The following is a 21,274-nucleotide window of genomic DNA, read 5'->3' on the forward strand; positions in this document are numbered from 1 at the left end:
GAGGTGTGCAGCTGGCGTGGGTGCGTTCCAGGCAGCAGGGCCGGTCCAGGCAGGGGTGTAAGAGCGCAGAACCAAGCAGTGGCTGTGCAGGGGAGAAGCAGGAAGCGTGGTGAGGATCGGCAGCAAAGAAGTGAAAGGGTTTCGAGGGTGAGTAAACGCGGGAGGTGAATGAGAAGGGAGAATTTCGACCAGCTCCCATGTTTTCAACTTGGGCAACAGGTGGTGCCATATCCCAAGAAGAGCTGCTCTGGGGGCAAACAGGAGGCATTTAGATTTAATGGGTTGCGCCTGACGGCCCTGAGGAAGGGGCAAAGGGGGAAGGCATCCTAGTCAAGGCAATACGCGAAATAAATACAACTGACATGTGCACAGCACTCTACAGATTACACAAAACTGTTATTGACAAGTGAGACGTGACTGGAGCAGATAATGTGTGTTGGGGGGGCGAAGTTCTGAAGGAAGTTTATCTGGTCGGGAGGAGCAGCTTGTTTATAGAGAGCAGTGAACATCCAACCCTGGAGGTCCCGCTAGATCCAAAAATAGAAGAAACCCCGGAAGGGTTGCATTTAGAGGAAAGCATATTCAAGAATATTTCTTCTGGCAAATTCCAGTTAAAGACAGCAGGGAAAGGGCATTTTGAATTCACTTCCAAGTCCTGAAACTAACTGAAAGCAAAATAAAAGCGCAAAATGTAAAAAAGAAACTTCCACCTTCAATTAACAAGGCAAAAGTTATAAAACAAAACTATGAAGAATGGCTGCCAAATGAAGAGAATTTTGACCTAAAATATATGAGAACACAGAGCCAACACATCCCTGCACCGACTCTGGGAAAGAGATCAGTTTACCTAAAATTAAGTGTCATGTTCCTGAGAAGTACATGCAGTGATCCTCTGAGGGTAGATGGACAAGGTACAAGGTCTGACAAAGGGTGGGTCAGAGATGGTCAGTGTTCTGTAATATCTGTCCTCTCTTTTTACTGTAAGAGAACCTCTGATTTTTAAAAATTGGAGTAGAGTTAATTTACAATGTTGTGTTAGTTTCTGGTGTTCAGCAAAGTGATTCAGTTATATATATATATTATATATATATAATATGTTCGTTTTCAGATTCTTTTCCATTATAGGTTATTACAACATGTTGAATATAGTTCCCTGTGCTATACCAGGACCTCTGGTTTTTTAGCCGAGCACATGGTGGCTGGCTGTCTGGCTGGCTGGCTGGGATAAAGACTGCATTTGTTAGCTTCCCTGCATGTCGGCGTGACCATGTGACTGCTTTCTAGCCTATGAGATGTAAGTGGTAATCATGTGTAAAACTGTGGAAAGTTTGCTTTTGTTTTTATTTTTTTAAGCAACTTTATTGAGATATAATGCACACACCCTACGTAAATGGAATCATACAATATGTGGGTTTTTTGTGACTGGTTTCTCTCATTTAGCATAATGTTTTCAAATTTCATCCATGTCTCAGCATGGATCAGTACTTCGTTTCTTTTTATTGCTGAATATGTATCTAGCACATTTCATTTATCCATTCTTACCAGCAGAGTGTGAGGGTGGGAAGTTTGCTTTTGAAGGAAGAAGGTGTGCTCCTTTGGTGGCTGGATTGTGAATGTGACAATGGGGCTGGAACATCTGTCTGGACAATAAGTTAAGTGTGTGTTGAGATAGGTAGAGCAACAAGCTAGAAGGAGCCTGGGCCATTTGATGAGCACAACACTGGTCTTGAACCTATTGCTTCCAAGCTCCATTTATGTAAGAAAGAGGTCAAGCTCCAATCATTTGGCATTTTCTATCTAGTCCTGAAGCATATAGGGTGTTGCGGGCAGGGAACACTGATGAAAATCAGAGAATATAGAGAAAGCCATTCAGGAAGGCAGAATAGCAGGGAGGTGGCAAAAGGAAGAGTTTGGGAAGAAAAATAAAAGAAAAAAGAAGAGCATTACAAAGAGCTCAGCACAGCCTTGGAGCATCAGAAGCACATGGCTTTTTATAAGAGACACTGACAGCTTTGATTTTGTGGCAGGTTTCGGTGAGTAAATGAAACTTACTGCAAAGGGCAGATAAATGCACTTTGAAAAGGTATCAACCTACTAATCTTTTTGTGTGTGTGTGTGTGTGTGGTACGCGGGCCTCACTGTTGTGGCCTCTCCCGTTGCGGAGCACAGGCTCCGGACGCGCAGGCTCAGCGGCCATGGCTCACGGGCCCAGCCGCTTCGCGGCATGTGGGATCCTCCCGGACCGGGACACGAACCCGTGTCCCCTGTGTCGGCAGGTGGACTCTCAACCACTGCACCACCAGGGAAGCCCTAAAGTTATTTTTTAAAAGAAGGATTTTTCAGTTACTCTTAAGAACTGGAAGCCAGATTAGAGGCAGTTTTTGTGATATAACCAGGCCCACGTGGTGGAGGCATTTGGTGTTATGGAAAGCACCAAGCTTTGGAGTCAGCTAATTTAATCTCCAGATTTTCTAACTATACGTTATATAATCTGGGAAAATCATTTAAATTTTAGGGATCTTCATATATGTAAGTGGAATATAATGGTCTCAAGAAAGATTGAGGTGAAGTTCAAATGGGATTATGTGGGTAAAAGCATTTAATCATTCAATCATTCATTGACTCCACAAGTATTTAGTGAACTTACTACATGCCAGGCCCCAGTCTAATTGCTAGAGACACATGAGAAAATAAAAGAAATCAATTCTCTGCCCACAAGGTGCTTATATCCTTATAGGGAGAGAAGATAATAAACAGACAATTAAATACACAATATGTCAGATGGTAAAAAGTGCTTTGAGAAAATATTAAATAGGGGAAGGTGGAAAGGGAGTGCTGGGGACACGGTTGGTTTCTCCTCATCCAATTGACTCATCACCGACTGGTGTCTCTTGTGGACACAGTTTGTATCTGTAAGACTCTGTCTGGCTCCAGGGACTGGAGGGGGGGTTAGTGGCCTTAGGAATGGGTACCTATTAGAAATCCTCATGGAGATATGAGGTATGTAGCTGGAAGTACAGTTTTGGAGTTCAGAGAAGTAGAAGCAAGAAATATAAATTTGAGGGTCATCAGCTTATAGTGGAATTTGTCGATGAGACCATCTGGAATTAAGTGCTGATAAAGAGAAGAAATTCAAGAACAGACCCCAGCAGACTCCTACAGGGTCAGCGTTACGAAGAGGGATCAATAAGCTTCACTCCTCTTAAAACTCTTACCAAACACACACTCCTCTACGGTTTTTAACCTGGTTAACATCTATTCATTCAGATCTCAGATCTCAGATCATACATTACTTCCTTCATTTTAAAATTTATCCAGCACATTGTACTGGGATTTAGTGGTGAACAGTAAGTAAGGTAAGTTAGTCTTGGCCTTCACTGAGTTTACCTTCTACTGGAAGAGAAAGCTAGTAGAAAATAAAGAAGTAAATAAATAAATAAGGGCAGACTAAGTCAAATATTCTGATTGAAATAAACAGGAGGTAAGACTGAGCATAACCAGGGGAGGCCTCTTTAGATGAGATATCAGGGGAAGGCCTCCATGTGTAGTTCACCATTGTGCTAATATCAGAAGTATAAGATGAGCTGGGAGAAGAACATTCCAGGCAAAGAATTGGAAGATCTGTCCCGAGGACTGACTTGCCTTACCCTCCACGCTCAGCCAGTTTCCTTTTGCCCTACATTCTCTTAACCCTTAAAACCCAAGTAGCTCTCAGAGTCCTTGCTGACTTGAATTGAGCCGGACTCTTGATTCATTTATAGGTCCAGTCAACTAATAATTTATTAAGCAAGCTTAAATTACATTGAGACTGTACTGAAGAAGCTCAGAGTTACTGCTGGAGGATAGAAAGAAATTTTAAAACTAAGATTACTGAAGGTGTGGGTTGGGAAGTTTGATTCATTTGCTTAAACAAGCCTCTGCAGGGCTGGCTTCCCAAGATTTGAGTCAAGACCCTCGGAGGATGTCAGACAAGTGAGCTTTCTGCTCTAGCTTTCCCTGACTTCCAAGAGCCCCAGCTCTGTCCAAGACTTAAGGTATTAGGGGGTGTATTCATTTTCTATTGTAGGTAAAAATTTACCACAAATGTAGTGGCTTAAAGCAACCCCGATTTGTTATCTTACAGTTCTGGAGATCAGAAGTCTGAAATGGGTCTCATTGGACTAAAAGCAAGGGTTGACAGGGCTGCGTTCTTTTCTGAAGGCTCCAGGGGAGAATGTGTTTCCTAGGCTTTTGTAGTTTTTGGAGGCTGCTTGCATTCCTTGGCTCATGGCCCCTTCCTCCATCTTCAAAGCCAGCAATGGCCCACTGAGCCTTTCTCACGTCTCATCACTCTGACTCTGACTCTCCTGCCTTCCTCTTTCTCCAAAAAGGACACTTGTGATTACACTGGGCCCACCTGGATATTCCTTCCATCTCAAGATTAGCTCACTAGCAACCTTAATTCCATCCGCAAACTTCATTCTCTCTTGCCATGTAACATAACATATTCATGGGTTCCAGGGATTACGATGTGGACACCTTTGGGGACCATTATTATATTTACTGCAGGAGGATACAGGACTCTCTGATCTGATTTAACTCCCACATATCTTCCAGCAAACCCTCCCTGCCCCAAAAAAACTAGGTTAGGTGACCCTGCTCAATAGCCCATGTGGTTACATCCATCACACTTCCCCTAGTGTTGTGCTTGTTCACTAGTCTGTATCTTTAGGATAGTAGCTGCTTTTCTCACTCTTGGTTATTTGTCTCTTCACTAGAATGTAAGCACCACATGGTCAAAGATCTTTGTTGGTTTTATTCTATATCAAAAATAATGATACAAGTAAAGCCTTTAGATATATTCAGTATATACATTGAATGAATGAATTGTATCTCCATCACCTAGCCTGGTCTCTAGCACAGAGTAGATAGATGCTTAATGCTGCTGCTACTATTAATACTGCTAATACTATTTATTAAGCCCTTACTATGTGCCAGGCAACATGCAAAAGGCCTTATGTAATATTATCTTGTTTGAGTCACACAATTCATGAGGAAGGAGCTGTTTTTTCTCTATCCTATACAGATGGAAACTGAGGTTATAGAAGTTAATTATTTGGCCCAAGATCAAATGGCCTAAGAGGGAGTTGAACTTGTATTTAAAATTGTATATCTCTGCATATGCTAAGTGAAATAAGCCAGATAGAGAAAGACAAATACTGTATGATCCCCCTTATTTGTGGCATCTAAAACAGCCATACTCGTAGAAACAGAGTAGAATGGTAGTTGTCTGGGGCTGGGGAGTAGAGGAAATGAGATGTTTGGCAAAGGGTACAAACTTCAAGCTGTAAGACAAATAAGTTCTGGGAATCTAGTGTATAGCATGGTGACTATAGTTTACAGGACTTTATTATATACTTGAAAGTTGCTAAGAGAGTAGATTGTAAATGTTCTCATCTCTCTCTCTCTCTCTCTCTCTCTCTCTCACACACACACACACACACACACACACACACACACACACAAGTACATGAGGTGATGGAAGTGTTAATTAATCCTAATGTGGTAATCATTTTGCAATGCATACATGTATTAAATCATCACATTGTATACCTTAAATATACCAGTGTTATATGTAAATTACATCTCAATGAAGCTATAAAAATTTTTAAAAAAAATATTATATCCCCCTGACACTCAAGTTCCTTCTACTTCTGGTTGCTTTGAGAGACATTGTATGCTCTCTGGCTTCAGGGCATATGCTCTGGTACCCTATGTGAAATTCCAGGGAAGGAGTGTCAATCACAGCCCTGATGTGCAGAGGGCATCCCCTGTTTACAACAACCCGAAGTTCATACAAGCAGGGAGGGTACATCCCTGTCCTAGAGAATGGGTGTCATCTGTTTAGCATGAGTGAGGTCACCATAAGGACGAAAGACACATTTACCAGAGAAATGGGAATTCTTCTGCAGAGGAACAGTTTGGGACTATCTACGGACCACTAAGCCAAGTCTTCAATAATGACAGTAGATATTGTCCTATAGACAAAAATTCAATTAAATATCAAGTTAAGAGGGGGAAAAGGGGGAATCTTATTCAAGCCAAACTGAAGATTGTAACCCGGGAAGCATACTCTTTTTTTTTTTTTTTTGAATTTTTGAATTTTATTTTATTTATTTATTTTTTATACAGCAGGTTCTTATTAGTTATCTATTTTATACATATTTGTGTATACATGTCAATCCCAATCTCCCAGTTCATCCCATCACCACCACCACCCCCCCCCTCCACTTTCCCCCCTTGGTGTGGTTTGTTTTCTACATACGTTTGTTTTCTACATCTGTGTCTCTATTTCTGCCTTGCAAACTGGTTCATCTGTACCATTTTTCTAGATTCCACATGTATGCGTTAATATACAATATTTGTTTTTCTCATTCTGACTTACTTCACTCTGTATGACAATCTCTAGGTCCATTCACGTCTCTACAAATGACCCAATTTCGTTCCTTTTTATGACTGAGCAATATTCCATTGTATATATGTATCACATCTTCTTTGTTCATTCGTCTGTCGATGGGCATTTAGGTTGCTTCCATGACCTGGCTATCGTAAATAGTGCTGCAATGACAATTGGGGTGCATGTGTCTTTTTTTTTGAAAACTCTCTCTTGGTTCTTTCCAACAAGATGGCAATGATTTATTTGAGATCACCAAAAATAACATCTAACAGAAAGGGAACTATAACATTACACGACCAAGTACAGCTATAAAATCTCAAACATTCAGGCAATGCTTTATTTAGATCACCAAAAATAAGGTTTTATAGAAAAGGAACTGTAACAAGCAAATGTATAGCTGCAAATTTTCTTTTGCCATCAGTATCAACTCCCTCTAAAATATTCTGGGACTACTCTTCAGTTTCCAAGCAAAACTAACGTTTTGTTGCTCAGCCTCATTGCAAGAATGAAAACAGCTTGCAAAACGATTTTGTTTAATGCTCACAAATAACTAAAAAAATGTGGTTATTGCTAACAAGTAACTCCGTCTACTGAAACAGCCCAACCTACACACACTTTCGTGAACATTCCACTGTGAACAAAGCTGCTCTTTTTCCTCCATCACAGATGACATGTACCATGGCAAGGGTCACATGTTGGAGGCCATTCAGGCACCTAGGAAGTAATCCTTAACAGAAATAACTATGGGAGGTAAGCAGCTCAAACAAATGGGCCCGCCACAGCCCCCCAAGGCGGGTATTGCATTTGCTCTGCCTGTGAGGAAGGCCCACCAACTCCCTAGTTCTTTACTGGGGACCGAGAGCACAAAGCTAGAGAGAGAAGCTGGTCTTCCAGAACCATCAAAACCTTAATAAATCACCCTGGGGTTCTTCTTGCTGTAGTGCACCTCACAGGCAGCGACATAGGCAGACTCTGGGAAAAAGTCATCATGGTATTCTGCTAAAAACCTCAGAAAGAGATCAAAGTACTTCAGTAAAGCCTTCAGAATCTTCTCAGCAAAGGACCTCTTTCCAAGGATTTCTGGAAGTTTCACGAACGATTGCAGCACGTGTTGTGCCCCATAAACGTAAGAGGGTGGAGGTGGCTGGTCACCTGGAGGGTAACTGTCAGGTACAAGTTTCCAGGAGAGGATCTCATTTATTTCATTAGTTCTTCTGCTTTCAAAGCCAGCAAACACCGCACTCCCTTCCTTGCTAGGGGTCAGAGGAACAGGTGAGGATGATGTGCTATGAACAGGTGTCTTCTTTTCCAAGTGCAGGAACAGCTTGGGCATGCTGGCAGACGTGTCCTGCTGCCGGCACTTGGGCTGAGGTGAGGCGCTGCTCTCAGACAGCCTGTCGCAGATGGCAGAGTGGCGTGTGGACCTCCTCCGATACTGCAAGGCTTCCGGCTCGGCTTTGCACCTTTTGGGGGTGGCTGGTTCCCCTGTGGTTGGCTGACTCTCTGTGGACTGTGGTGTGGATGGATTCAACAAAGGTGGGCTTGGAGAGAGCTCCTCCTGGTTCCTATTAGCGTCTGTAGTACTTTCCTTAATCAGAAGAAAAAATTTGGACGAAGTCACCATTTTATACTGAACTTGTTCATATGGATAGAGCAAAACCAATGGGAGAGTGTAATCAAAGGTTATTCTTAATCCATCCACCATCTCCTTACAAAGGTCAACGTTCTTTTCTGCTGGGATATAATGCACACTCGCGTTGGCGTGTGGCATAGCGTGATGGTGATGAGGCCTCTCATTGGCTGAAAAGGCTGTATTGATAGCAAAATGCTTCACGTACGATTCCAAAATAGTTATGGTGTTGGCCTGGCATGGAAGTTTCACTAACGGTTTCTTCCTGTTGATACAGTAACAATCATCCTCAGGCTTCTTCAGAACTTCAGGGATTTCTATAGCTATTCTTTCTTCCATTTCGTTTTTTGCATGCAGCTCTGGTTCTTCCTTCACTTCAGTCTTTTCTTCAATGTCACTTTCTTCACTTATTTCTTCATCCTTTTCTTCACTACTGTCATCAGAGGAGCTGCTTATTAAGTTTTCAACATTTTCATCTTTTTCTTCAGCAGGGAGGCTTTTTAAGACAGAGTCCACACCTGGCAACCTGCAGCGCTTCCTCTTTCTTCCTGTGCTTCTCAGGCGAGCTACAGCTTTTCTTGCCATTTTACGCTGTAATAATCTCCAATTTTCATCGGTGTCACGAAGGACAGGATCTTCAGCTGCCCATCTATCCCAGCTTCTGTTCCAACTATTCAAGTGGATCAGATATTCTGGGATCTTTCTGCCTTTTTCGTCTTTACCAACAATAACATCGACAATCTTGGCATCGTCCAGCACTCGTGCCTTGGTGGGGTCAGGCTCGAAGCACAACACTTTTTCCCCTGAGTGGAATTTAAATTTCACGCCCTCTCTGGTGATCATTTGCTCATCGTGGCGGAGGGTGAGGCTCCGGGGTGGGCAGAGCAAGTGCTGCATGTATCTTTTTGAATTATGGTTTTTCTCAGGGTATATGCCCAGGAGTGGGATTGCTGGGCCGCATGGTGGTCCTATTTTTAGTTTTTTAAGGAACCTCCATACAGTTCTCCATAGTGGCTGTATCAATTTATATTCCCACCAACAGTTCAAGAGGGTTCCCTTTTCTCCACACCCTCAGCATTTGCTGTTTGTAGATTTTCTGATGATGCCCATTCCGGGAAGCATATTCTTAGAAAGCTCTGAGAACCGTTCCACCTGTTAGGAGTCTAAGGCACAGTCACATACGTTTTCAAGACAAAGGATTGTACATCAAAATGACATGTTGATATTTTACATAAAGTTCACCAAGGATACATGGTCCGTGTAAGCACGTACAAAGTGAGCAGCAAGTCATCACGACCCCCTACAGAGCTGGGAAAGAACAATATTCTTTGAAGAAGTTACATTGCTAGGAAGAATTTTGATCTTTACTGTAGAGCAGGCCCATCTTTGAGGAGCTCTGGTTAATGTGTAATGTGGATGCACACTGCACGTGAGGGAGGGAGGGAGGGGGTCCAAACAAACACACAGAGAAAATTTTATGTTTAATTTTTTCTTGTCCTGCCTTAAAATATAAATTTTATTTTATCAATCCTAGATCAAGGGCTTAATGTGTAACGGCATCAGTGATGTCCTTTCAGCTTTCTCTCTTGATGTCTGCCCTCACCACCTGGGGTGTCATGATCTCATCAGAAAATTATGGGATTTTAGCAGTGGGTGCAAAATCCTGTGGTTTTTACTCTGTGGTACTGCTGATTTGGTACTGATCTTGGGCCAACTCTCTAGACCATCTGTGGGCCAGACTGGCCTGGCTATAGTTTGTTCACCCAATATAACCAAGAGTTGATAGCTGTCTTTACCGACAGGTGAGAAAAGCATAGGATTTCCTTCTAAAAGTTTGCTGAAGTGCAGGAGGATGCAAGAGGAAAGGTCAATAATGGGTCTATTCATTCATTCCACAAATGTGCACCTGTGCCAGGCTGTGTGCTAGAGGCTGACGCTCATCGTGGGGGGAGGAACAATGAATGCATCAGCAGGGCTGCCCTCTATCCTAACACCTAACACCTAGCACAGTGGATAAGTGCATAACAGGCAAAGTCATAAGATTGGAGATACAAAGACTGATGGTAACAGCAATTGCAAAGGGACACGAGGAAGACCCAGGGTTTGGAGCTGAGTTAAGCTACCTGGGGAAAGTACATAAGCAAAAGCAGGAAAGCAGGTGATGAGGGCTTGCTCAGAAGACAGTAGGCCCTGCAGGGGGGCTGCACTGGAGTGAGGTCACAATTAGACGTGGTAGGAGTGACTTGAAAACCAGGCAGAAGCATTTGGATTTTACACTCTAGTGCATGAAATTCCACTGAAACTCTGTTTAAAAAAAAAAAAACTTTATTGGAGTATAACTTACATACCATAAAATTCATCCATTATAAGTGTGCAATTCAATGATTTCTAGTAAATTTACCAAGTTATGCAACCATCACCATCACCCAGTCTTAGAACATTCTCATCACTCCAACAAGATCCCTCATGCCCATTTACAGTGAATCTCCTTTCCCACTCCCAGCCCTAGTAAGTCTCTGTTTTACTTCTGTCTCTGTAAGTTTACTTTTGCAGGACATTTCGTATAAATGGAATCATACAATAAGAGGGTTTTCTGTGTTGGCTCCTTTCAGTTAGCATGGTGTTTTTGAAGTCCATCCATGTTGTAGCATGTATTAGTATTTTATTCCTTTTTATTGCTGAATAATGTTCAATTGTATGGATATACCACATTTTATTTATCCATCAGTTGGTGGACACTTGGGTAGTTTCCACTTTTTGGCTACTACAAATAATGCTGCTGTGAACATTCTTGTGTACCGGTCTTTGTTCTCTTGGGTAGGTACCCAGGAGTGGAATTGTTGTGTTGTATGGTAAATTTATAGTTAACTTTTGGGTGGCTGTACTTAATTATTTTTATTTATTTCTTAAAAGCACCTTTATTGACATACAATTTGTATACCATAAAATTCATCTGCTTCCTGTTTACGATTCAGTGAATTTTCGTGTATTTAAAGAGTTGTACAGTCACCACGATCTAACTTTAGAACACTTCTATCACCCTAAGAAGAAATCTTGTGCCCATTTGTAGTCACTCTGCATTTTCACTCCTAGCCCTAGCCAACCTCTAGTTTACTTTCTGTCTCTATATGTTTGTGTTTTCTAAACATCTCCTATGAATTGGATCATATAATATGTGATCTTTTGTGTCTTCTTTCACTGAGCATAATATTTTTAAGATTCATCCATCTTGTGCAATGTATCAGTACTTCACTCCTTTTCATTGTCAAATGATATTCCATTGCATGGATATGCCATGTTTTGTTTATCCATTCATTAGTTAATGGATATTTGGATTGTTTCCACTTTTCTACTATGGATAATGCTGCTATGAACATTTACATACTAGTTTTTGTGTGGATATGTGTATTCATTTCTCTTGGGTAGATACCTAGGAAATTGCTGGATTGTATAGTAAGTATATATTTAAACTAAGAAGCTGCAAAACTGTTTTCCAAAGTGACTGCACCATTTATATTCCCATCGGCAATATATGAGGTTTCTAGTTTCTCCCTATTCTCGACAACACTAGTTATTGTGTCTTTTTGATTATAGCCATTCTAGTGGATGTGATGTGATATCTCATTGTGGTTTTAAGTTGCATTTCCTTAATGACCAATAGTGTTGAACATCTTTAATGTGCTATTAGTCATTCATATATCTACTTTAGTTGAATAAAAGGTCTATTCAAATCTTTTCTCCACTTTTAAATTGGGTTGTTTGTTTTATTACTGGCTTGTAAGAGTTCTTGATTTATTCTGGATATATTGTCAGATACATGATTGGCAACTGTTTTCTCCCAACCTGGGGCTCACCTTTTCATTTTCTCAATGGTATCTGTTGAAGATTTTTGAGGAGAAAAGGGACAAGACAGAGCTGTGCTTTGGAAAGATAGGATGTAGAATGTATCAAAAGGACAGAGTGTTCTATTTTAATACCCTTTCCTATATTGTAATATAGGGAACAAGGACAGGCCAAGCTTCTCAAAATTCTCCGGGAATCAAAGGGTTATAAGCAGCTATTTATTGAAGCCTGTTTACAGTCTAGTTAATCAGTAAACCAGAATCAGTGAAACTACCCAATCTGAAGAAGTGCAAAAACCTTTCAAAAGGTTTTCATGGATTAGGAGAGGCAGAGAAATGGGGGAGGGGAGATGAGTGCCTATTCCGGAGCTACATAAATAACTTCTGGCTTTGGAGGAACAGTTCTGAACTTTCTTCCCAGGCACTGTCACACTGGTGTTTACTGGCGGGAAACTAGGAAAAACTGGTTCTTGGCCCTTGGATTTTGACTGGTTACTGGAAGAAGTGGGGCCCATTTTAGTGGGTCTCTGAAAAAGCCCAGCAAGATGTCAGATCTGGTCTCAATTTTCCTCCAGCTCCTTCTCTTCAAGTTGGTTGCCCCGGTGACCTTTCGCCACCACCGCTATGATGACCTCGTGCGGACTCTGTACAAGGTGCACAATGAATGCCCCCATGTCACGCGGGTTTACAGCATTGGGCGCAGTGTGAAGGGGAGACACCTCTACGTGCTGGAATTCAGCGACTACCCTGGAATCCACGAGCCCTGTAAGCCCTGAGCATGTGTCTTTAAGTGTGTGGGGGCAGGACCCTTCCCTTACAAATCCAGTAATTGGGGTGGTTTCTGGGGAAGTCCCTGGACCCCTCCACCCATAAAGTATCACCACTTCCTCAGCCTGGGCTAAGTAATTCCTTGCTTAGCCTACAAACTGGCCCTGCCTCTGGGGAGCTGCAACCCCAGTTCAGGCTCCAGTCTGTTCTTCCATTTTGGGTTCTGTTTGCTCAAGACGTTAATGGTAAAAGGTGAGTCTTCTTCCCTGCTCCCTCCCCCCCCCACCCCAGGCCTTCCCTCCCATTACCCTTCTTTCTTCCTTGCTGTTACCATTCTGCCTTTCCCTATCCAATGCCTCTAGAGAAACAATTAGCCCTTCTAGTTCTGCCAGAGTTTAGGGATAGCTCTTTGGGGAATGACGGTGTACTCAGAGTATGGGATCCTGGAGAGAGTTTGAGGTTTGGGGTACTCATTTTATTCATTGCATTATTTGTTGTTAGTTTGTTTCTATTATAAAAGCCATCCATGTTTGGATTAAAGTAGAAATTAGATAAGGAAAAAAACCTTACCTGTAATCCCACCACTCACAGACGACCATCGTTAACATATCGATGTATCTCCTTCCAGACTTCCTTCTATGCATGTTTAAGCCACCTCCCCTTACATACACGTCATTTTTTAAATAAAAATGGAATCATACTATATCTGCTTTTCTCATTTCACAGTCTTTGATGAGCAGCATGTCTGTAAGTAAAGATCTACATTATCATTTTTGGCTGCATAATATTCCATGGTTGCAAGGTTGTATTCAGCAGTTCATTTATTGATGGACATTTAAGTTGTTTCTGCTTTACTGCTTTACTTACAGCAGTTGTGACACTCAAGTACATCAGTTCCTTCTTCAAACTGTCAACCTCAAGTCTCTTTTCCTCTCCACTTCCTCACCCTTCCCCCTAGCCCAAATTCCATCACAGCCTGCCTAAGTGATTGCACCAGGCTCCTGACCATTCTCCTAACGCCTAACAGCCACCACTGTCTAAACCTTTCATTTATGACACAGATGATAGATGTCCAAATACTGATATAATCCCCTCCCTCCCTTGCTTAAAAACCTTCAGTGGCAACCTCACACCCGGTGGATTCTGTCCATGACAGCTTCAAACTCTTAAGTGGCCAGTTCAGGGGAGGAGGGAGAGGGGGGTGGGAGGCTGACTCGAGGAAGGCTACGTGATTAGGCGACAATAAGGGCCTTGCTTTGAAAATGCACTTGCAGAGCAAACACCCTGCTTTTACTCAGGTTGTGTGCTCATTGTGGAAGCTTGTGGGTGCTAATGGACGTTGTAGGCTTAGCCCCTCACTCCATACCCCTTTCTTGGTGCCCTGTCTACTTTCCAGCATTCAGTGCCTTTCTTGAAGCTTTCCATACTATTGTACCTCACCGATCCCTCTTTTCTCTGATGCCCTAACAATGGTACATCCATTCATTCCTTAATTATTCCACAGTATTACTGATGATCTACTCAATGTAAGCACTTTGGTAGACTCTGAATATAGCACAGAGAATAAAACAAAGACTCTGCCCTCAGGGCCTTAATTCTAACGAGGTAAGACTGGCAATAAATAGGTAACTAAATAAATATATATTATCCCAGATGAAAATAAGTGCTATTGAGAAAAAGAAACCAGGAAGGAGAGATAGGGAGTTGTGGACAATTGTGGGTTGAGTGGGGGAGGTGGTGTTGCTTTTTAGGAAAAGCTTCTCCTTCAAGGTGGTTTTTGAGTACGTGATTGAGGTGCCATACTGGTACTGGGGAGGAAAACACCGCACAGAGGGAAGAGCCAGAGCACGCTTGGCATGTGCGAGGAGCAGCGAGGAGGGCCCTGTGGCTCCGGGAGAGTGAACCACAGGAAAGCAAGGTCAGAGCAGAGCTGATCACATGGGGCCTTACAGGACTCTGCAAAAATTTTGGCCTTTGCTCTGAGTGAAGTGAGAAGCCGTTGGAGGGTTTTAAGCAGAGGAGTGACATTATCTGACTAACAATTTTAAAAGATCACTCAGAACAAGAGTCAGCAGACTAGAGCCTTGAGGGCCAGCTACCTGTTTTGGTAAATAAAGTTTCACTGAAACACAGTCACACCCATTTGTTTTTGTATCATCTATGTCTGCTATCACTGGAAGCATTGAGTAGCTGCAGTGAAGACAATATAGCCCAGGAAGCCCAAAGGATTTACTATCTGGTCCTTTACAGGAGACGTTTTGCCAAACACTGACTCAGGAGAATAGACTTGCATGGCTGGGCAGATGCAAGGAGTTCAAGTAGGAGATTTATTGTAGTAATCCAGGCTTGTGATTGTGGGAGCTTGAACCAAAATGATGACAGTGGTTGTTAGGAGAAGTGGTTGTATTGTATTCTGGATATACGGAAAGTAGAGACAAAAGAATTTTATACTGAATACCTCCTAAGAACAAGGCACTATGGTAGGTTCTACAGGGCAATGGTTCCCAAACTTATGGATTTCACACACACACACACAAATATATATATATGGGAGATCAGAGGGGACTAAAATAGATTTTCCAAATTTTATTTTACTGAACAAGGATGTTGAAGAATACTACCTGCCATCTGCTATCACCATCCTTTCGTAAAATAAAGTATAATTTAACACCAAGAAAAGTAAGAAAGACATGATAAGATTAAAGAAATACACTAAGATTAAAGAATGTACATGACAGAAAATCCACCACACAGTCCTTATGGGTTATAGACATTCCTTTGGGAAAGACTGCTGTAGCAGATAAATAACAATGGATTGTATCCTAAAGAAAGTTAAAAATGGCATACATTGCAAAGGCCAGGTCCAGTAAGGAAAATAGGACATGTGCAAAATTAGCCAAAACTCAGAGTAGAAAGTGGTATCGTAAAAGGGACGTTTAATAGCGAATTCACTCCCAGCAAGGAGATTCCAAGATGGCTTCACAGAATAAGGAGCATTTGAGCCTAGATGGATGGTGAGGAGGGCATGGAAATGTGAAGATGAAGAGACACAGAATCAGAAAAGGCATTAAGGCAAGAGAGTGCTAGATGGGGGGCTTCCCTGGTGGCACAGTGGTTAAGAATCTGCCTGCCAATGCAGGGGACAGGGGTTCGAGCCCTGGTCCGGGAAGATCCCACATGCTGCAGAGCAACCAAGCCCGTGTGCCACAACCACTGAGCCTGTGCTCTAGAGCCCATGAGCCACAACTACTGAGCCCACATGCCACAACTACTGAAGTCTGTACACCTAGAGCCTGTGCTCCGCAACAAGAGAAGCCCGCTCACCGCAAAGAAGAGTAGCCCCTGCTCGCCACAACTAGAGAAAGCCCACGCACAGCAGCGAAGACCCAACACAGCCAAAAATAAATAAATAAAATTAATGAATTTTTTTTTAAAAAAGAGTGCTGGGTGGAAGGGAAATCACTTGGCAAGGGCTTGTCTCCTTCCTTTTAAAACAGGGCAAGAATGATTTTTTTTAAGTGGTTCTAGAGGCTCCTCTTATGACCTCAGTTCTAACTTCAATTGAACAGTTAACATAGCCAAAGAAAAGACTAAGGAATGAGACATACATAGACTCCTTGCTACTCTGTGCCTCAAGACACAGCATTCTCAGATATGAAGGGGAGATTTTAACCTGAATACCAAGAAAATTAAATTTTCAACTGGTGCAATTAGGAACTGTTATGCTATAACCTGGAGGACTTTAGGCCAGCAAATCTTGGAAAAGCACTATCCTTATCCTGAAAAGATTTGTCTCTGAGAAGCATTAAGCTACCTCAGTGCCACCTGGGCTTTGACCTCCATTATTAATCTGCCAGGTGGGCTTCCCTGGTGGCGCAGTGGTTAAGAATCCGCCTGCCGATGCAGGGACACGGGTTCGTGCCCTGGTCCGGGAAGATCCCACATGCCGCGGAGCAAGTAAGCCCGTGAGCCATGGCCGCTAGGCCTGCGCGTCCGGAGCCTGTGCTCCGCAACGGGAGAGGCCACAGCAGTGAGAGGCCCGCATACCGCAAAAAAAAAAAAAAAAAATCTGCCAGGTGACCTCAGGCAAGTTACTTAACCTCTTCCATACCCAGTACCCTCATCCTGAGGCTAATAATGCCTACTTTACAGGTTTTTTGTGAAGATTAGCAATAACATAAATGCCTAGTACACAGTAGGGTTTTAATCAATAGTAGACATTATTATCCGTGGCATGAATTTTTGTAGCATTTGTAGTTGCAGTTTTCAAAGCGGTCACAGGGATAATTGGAAAAGACTAACAGAAGCATGAGGTTTTCTTTTTTTGTGTGTGTGTGGTATGCGGTCCTCTCACTGTTGTGGCCTCTCCCGTTGCGGAGCACAGGCTCCAGACGCGCAGGCTCAGCGGCCATGGCTCACGGGCCCAGCCACTCCGCGGCATGTGGGATCCTCCCAGACCGGGGCACGAACCCGTGTACCCTGCATCGGCAGGAGGATTCCCAACCACTGCGCCACCAGGGAAGCCCGAGGTTTTCTTTTTTTTTTTTTTTTTCTTTTTTTTGCGGTACGCTGGCCGCTCACTGTTGCGGTCTCTCCCGTTGCGGAGCACAGGCTCCGGATGCGCAGGCTCAATAGCCATGGCTCACGGGCCCAGCCTCTCCGCGGCATGTGGGATCTTCTCGGACCGGGGCACGAACCTGTGTCCCCTGCATCGGCAGGCGGACTCTCAGCCACTGCGCCACCAGGGAAGCCCTCGAGGTTTTCTTTTATTCATTACTGAAAAAGAGGGGAAACATCCCTTTGCATGGTTAGGAATTAACTGCACTCCTAAGCTTTCCCCATCTTCTTTATGTGTGTTTCTCTCACTTGCAGTGGAACCGGAAGTCAAGTATGTGGGGAATATGCACGGCAACGAGGTGCTGGGCCGCGAGCTGCTGCTGCAGCTGTCGGAGTTTCTGTGCGAGGAGTTCCGCAACAGGAACCAGCGCATTGTCCGGCTGGTGGAGGGCACGCGCATTCACATCCTGCCGTCCATGAACCCCGACGGCTACGAGGTGGCCGCCGCCGCCCAGGTACCAAGCCCCAGGGGGAGGCCCTGCAGAGAGCAGAGCCGTCTTAGGGAGTAAGGAAAAGCCGGGGGACCAGGTGTGCTCTCTGTCCCACTGTAAATGCCACGATGTGATAGAGGAAAAGCTGGAGAAATAGGATGAAGTGTGAAGATGGGTTCAGCACTGTAGCACCCTAGGCAATGAACGGGGGTTCTCTCTGAGTCTCAGTTCCCTCCCTTCCCCGCCTTTCCAGCTGAGTTCTCCATTTCATTGTGAGGATCAGTGAAGCAGTATCAGCGACAACATTTTCTCAACTGGAAGGTACTGAACAGGTGTGAAGGGATATTGCAAAACGGCCCTCCTTCCCTGAACTTTTAGCTGCCAACCCTAAATCCTCTTCTTCCTCAAACACTACACTTACATTTGCATTTGGGGGGAAAAGAGAAAGAATGAGCTTTTCTCAGAATTGTGGGGTGGTGGGTTAGTCCTGTTATAGATTCTTCATACTTTATTCCATCTCTGTACGGCTTTTTTCCTCTACTAGTATAGTACTCAGCCTTTGAATTCTTTATTTTAGAGTTACATTGTTCAGGAGACAAATTTTTAAAAGTGTTTATGGGCTTTATTTCCTAACATAAATTCAAAATATCAGTGTGCCTAACTTTAAGTCAATGATTCTTTTGTGGCTGTGCATCAGAATTGTAGGTGAAGGTTTTTGAGATACAGGTCCTCAGGTCCTCTCCCCACCCCAAATCTACTGAATTAGAATTTTCAGTCGGTGAGGGCAGGCATCTGCCTTACACAATGGATATGTTCCTTTAAAAGCTGTATTTAAACCTGGTTTGTTTGGGGGTGGTTTTTTTGTTTTTTTGGCTTTTTTGGAGGGGGATGTAAATGAAAGATTTTTTTTTCATTTAAAAATATGTTTATTGGGGGTAGTCTTAAAATGTTTTTTATGTTTAAGACTAGACTTCACACTACTTTACTTTTTTTTAAATTTTGGTTTTATTGTGGTAAGAGCACCTAAGATGAGATCTACCCTCTTCACAAAATTTTAAGTGTACAATACACTGTTGTTGATTATAGGCAAAAGGTCGTACAGCTGATCTCCAGAACTTATCTATCCTGTTCAACCAAAACTTCATACCCCTTCATTAGTGACTTCCCATTTCCCCCTCCTCCCAGCCCCTGGCAACGACCTTCTACTCTCTGATTCCATGAATCTGACCACTCTGTCCCATACAAGTGGAACCACTCAGCATCTCTCCTTGAATGTCCCATCCTGGTTTAAGCCTACTAGAGGACAGGGCCAAGGGGTGAGGAGAAGCAGGGAGGGTAATGGAGCCAAGATGTTGAGCCAAACACAAATTCGACCCTTGCAATCTTACAACCTCCTGCTGACATGACTCAACAGATGAAAAAAAAAAAAAAAGAAAAAAACCCAAAAAACAAAAAACTTTGTCCCCCTCCCCGCCCCGCACTGGAAATCAGAGAGATGGACATGAACATGCCTCGAGACTTGAGTTTCCAAAAGAACAGGACAATTTGAGAGTGCTGTAGGGGTGAACCCAGCCTGGCCACTTTCATTCTAGTGGCCCTTCCCTGTATTGCAGTGGGGAGACTGGAGAAGCCCCTCAGACCTGCCCACATCTTTTATGCAGTGAAGTGAGGGTGGGAGGAGATGGAGAAAACCCCTGTCAAATCCTATAGCTGTCTCTGGGGAGCCAGTCACCTCTGCTCACCTGCTATGTACTTGTTCAAAGGGAGCAGATCTTGAACCTGAACCCAAGAGAGGACCCATCGGGTTCTCAGATTCCCAGAGCTACGTGCCGTACCCAGAGGAAACCTGTCTGCATGGCTACACAGGGAAGACCTGCCTGGCCACCTAAATTTAAAGCCACCTGTAGGTAAGGTAGAATAATATGGCTCCACCTCCCAAAGATAGTCAAGTCCTAATCCCTGGAACCTGTGATTATGTTATGTTACATGGCAAAGGGAATTAAGGTTACAGACAAAATTAACGTTGTTAATCAAGTGACCTTAAAATACCCTGGATTATTTGGGTGGGCCTAGTGTAACTAATAACAAGGGTCCTTTAAATGTGGAAGAGGAAGGCAGAAGGTCACAGGCAAAGAGAGATTTGAAGATGTTCTAGGGAAACAGATTCCCCTAGAGACTTCAGAAGCAACACAGCCCTGCTGACACCTTTAGGTCTCGTGATACCCATTTCAATCTTCTGACGTCCAAAACTGTGACATCATGAGTTTGTGCAAGGTTAAGCCCTAAGGTTGTGGCAATTTGTTACAGCAGTAATAGGAAGCTAATAACTGAACCCTGTTTATGGGAACTTCTGTTAAAGGAAGTCCTTACTGCCAGCTTAACTAATGACCCGGTGTGAGTAGTAAGTCAGCTGATAGGTAAATTAACATAACTGTTGATATGGACAGTTATGAGTTAACGCTGATATAAATCATCAAGCAATGAAAACCCCTGGAAGCATAATGAAAATCATTATCTCATAGAAGTGAAAAATCAAACTCCAAATAGAAAAATCATAAATGTTTTCCACTGGAACAGAATTGATGTAGGAGACTTAAGAGAATGTCAAAAAATATGTTTTCAATGAGATCTAAGAAGAAAATATGAGCACGATGCCACAAAAATAGAGAAATCTGAGAACAATAAAGAGTTCTTAGAAAAAATGCGAGAGTAGTAGTACATCTGTGAGTTTTTAGCCTCCTAGTGTCCATGTATTCACCCTACTTCGAGTAATGGCCACCAATTTGGGCTCTCCCCTCTCAGTCCACAGGGCTCCAGTGGACACTAGTCTCCTTCTCCAATGCCAAACAAAACACCAAACAGAATTTCAGTTTTGCAAGAGCCTATGAACTTATCTCTATTCTACTGCTTTATATATTTTAATTATTTATGTAAATATATATCTCCCCATATATACCATGAATTCCTGGAAAGCTAGCATAATGTCTCATGATCTCTTTCCCTAGTGTCTTTCGGGGGACTTTGAATAGAGATAGACCTAAATAGATGTGGATTGATTAAATGGATGGATGAATGAATGAATACATGACCAAATGAAAGGTGAGATGTGAGCAGAGAGGTTAAAGGATCCACGAAGTTGATATTGCTCAGCAAAAAGATAATCAAGGATCCTAAGTAAAAAAATAAAATAAAGGGGGGGGATGGTTTCCACTTTGGAAAACAGTTTAGCAGTTTCTGAAAAAGTTAAATATGGACTTACTTTATGATCCAGCAGTTCTACTACTAGATATTAGAAGTGAAAACACGTGTCCACACACAGACTTATACACAAATGTTTGCAGCAGCATTATCCACAATAGCCAAAAAGTGGAAACAAACCACATGTACTGGGTTTAATAGTATCCCCTCTGCCCCCTCCAATTCGTGTCTACCTGGAACCTATGAATATGACCTTGTTTGGAAATAGGGTCTTTGCATATGTAATCAAGTTAAAGTGAAGTCATGCTGGATTAGGGGACCTAAGTCATATATAACTGGTGTCTTTATAAGA

At 42.8% G+C, this 21,274-nt stretch overlaps 1 protein-coding gene and 1 pseudogene across 4 annotated transcripts in view; one reads left to right on the forward strand and one right to left on the reverse strand.

Moving 5' to 3' along the window:
- Nucleotides 1-21,274, forward strand: part of CPN1 (carboxypeptidase N subunit 1) — a 42,545-nt gene continuing 21,271 nt past the window's right edge. For 2 of the 4 annotated variants that reach the window (XM_059054731.2, XM_067027446.1), the window contains exons 1-2: nucleotides 12,454-12,673; nucleotides 17,549-17,748. In XM_059054731.2, the coding sequence (XP_058910714.1) occupies nucleotides 12,454-12,673; nucleotides 17,549-17,748 (420 nt within the window). Of the gene's footprint in view, nucleotides 148-12,453; nucleotides 12,674-17,548; nucleotides 17,749-21,274 lie in introns of those variants that run through there. The other 2 variants (XM_067027448.1, XM_067027445.1) reach the window with 2 other exon arrangements.
- Nucleotides 7,344-8,909, reverse strand: LOC131751220 (MSL complex subunit 3 pseudogene; annotated as a pseudogene).

The sequence above is a fragment of the Kogia breviceps genome, chromosome 2, assembly GCF_026419965.1.
Source record: "Kogia breviceps isolate mKogBre1 chromosome 2, mKogBre1 haplotype 1, whole genome shotgun sequence".
Lineage (NCBI taxonomy): Eukaryota > Metazoa > Chordata > Mammalia > Artiodactyla > Physeteridae > Kogia > Kogia breviceps.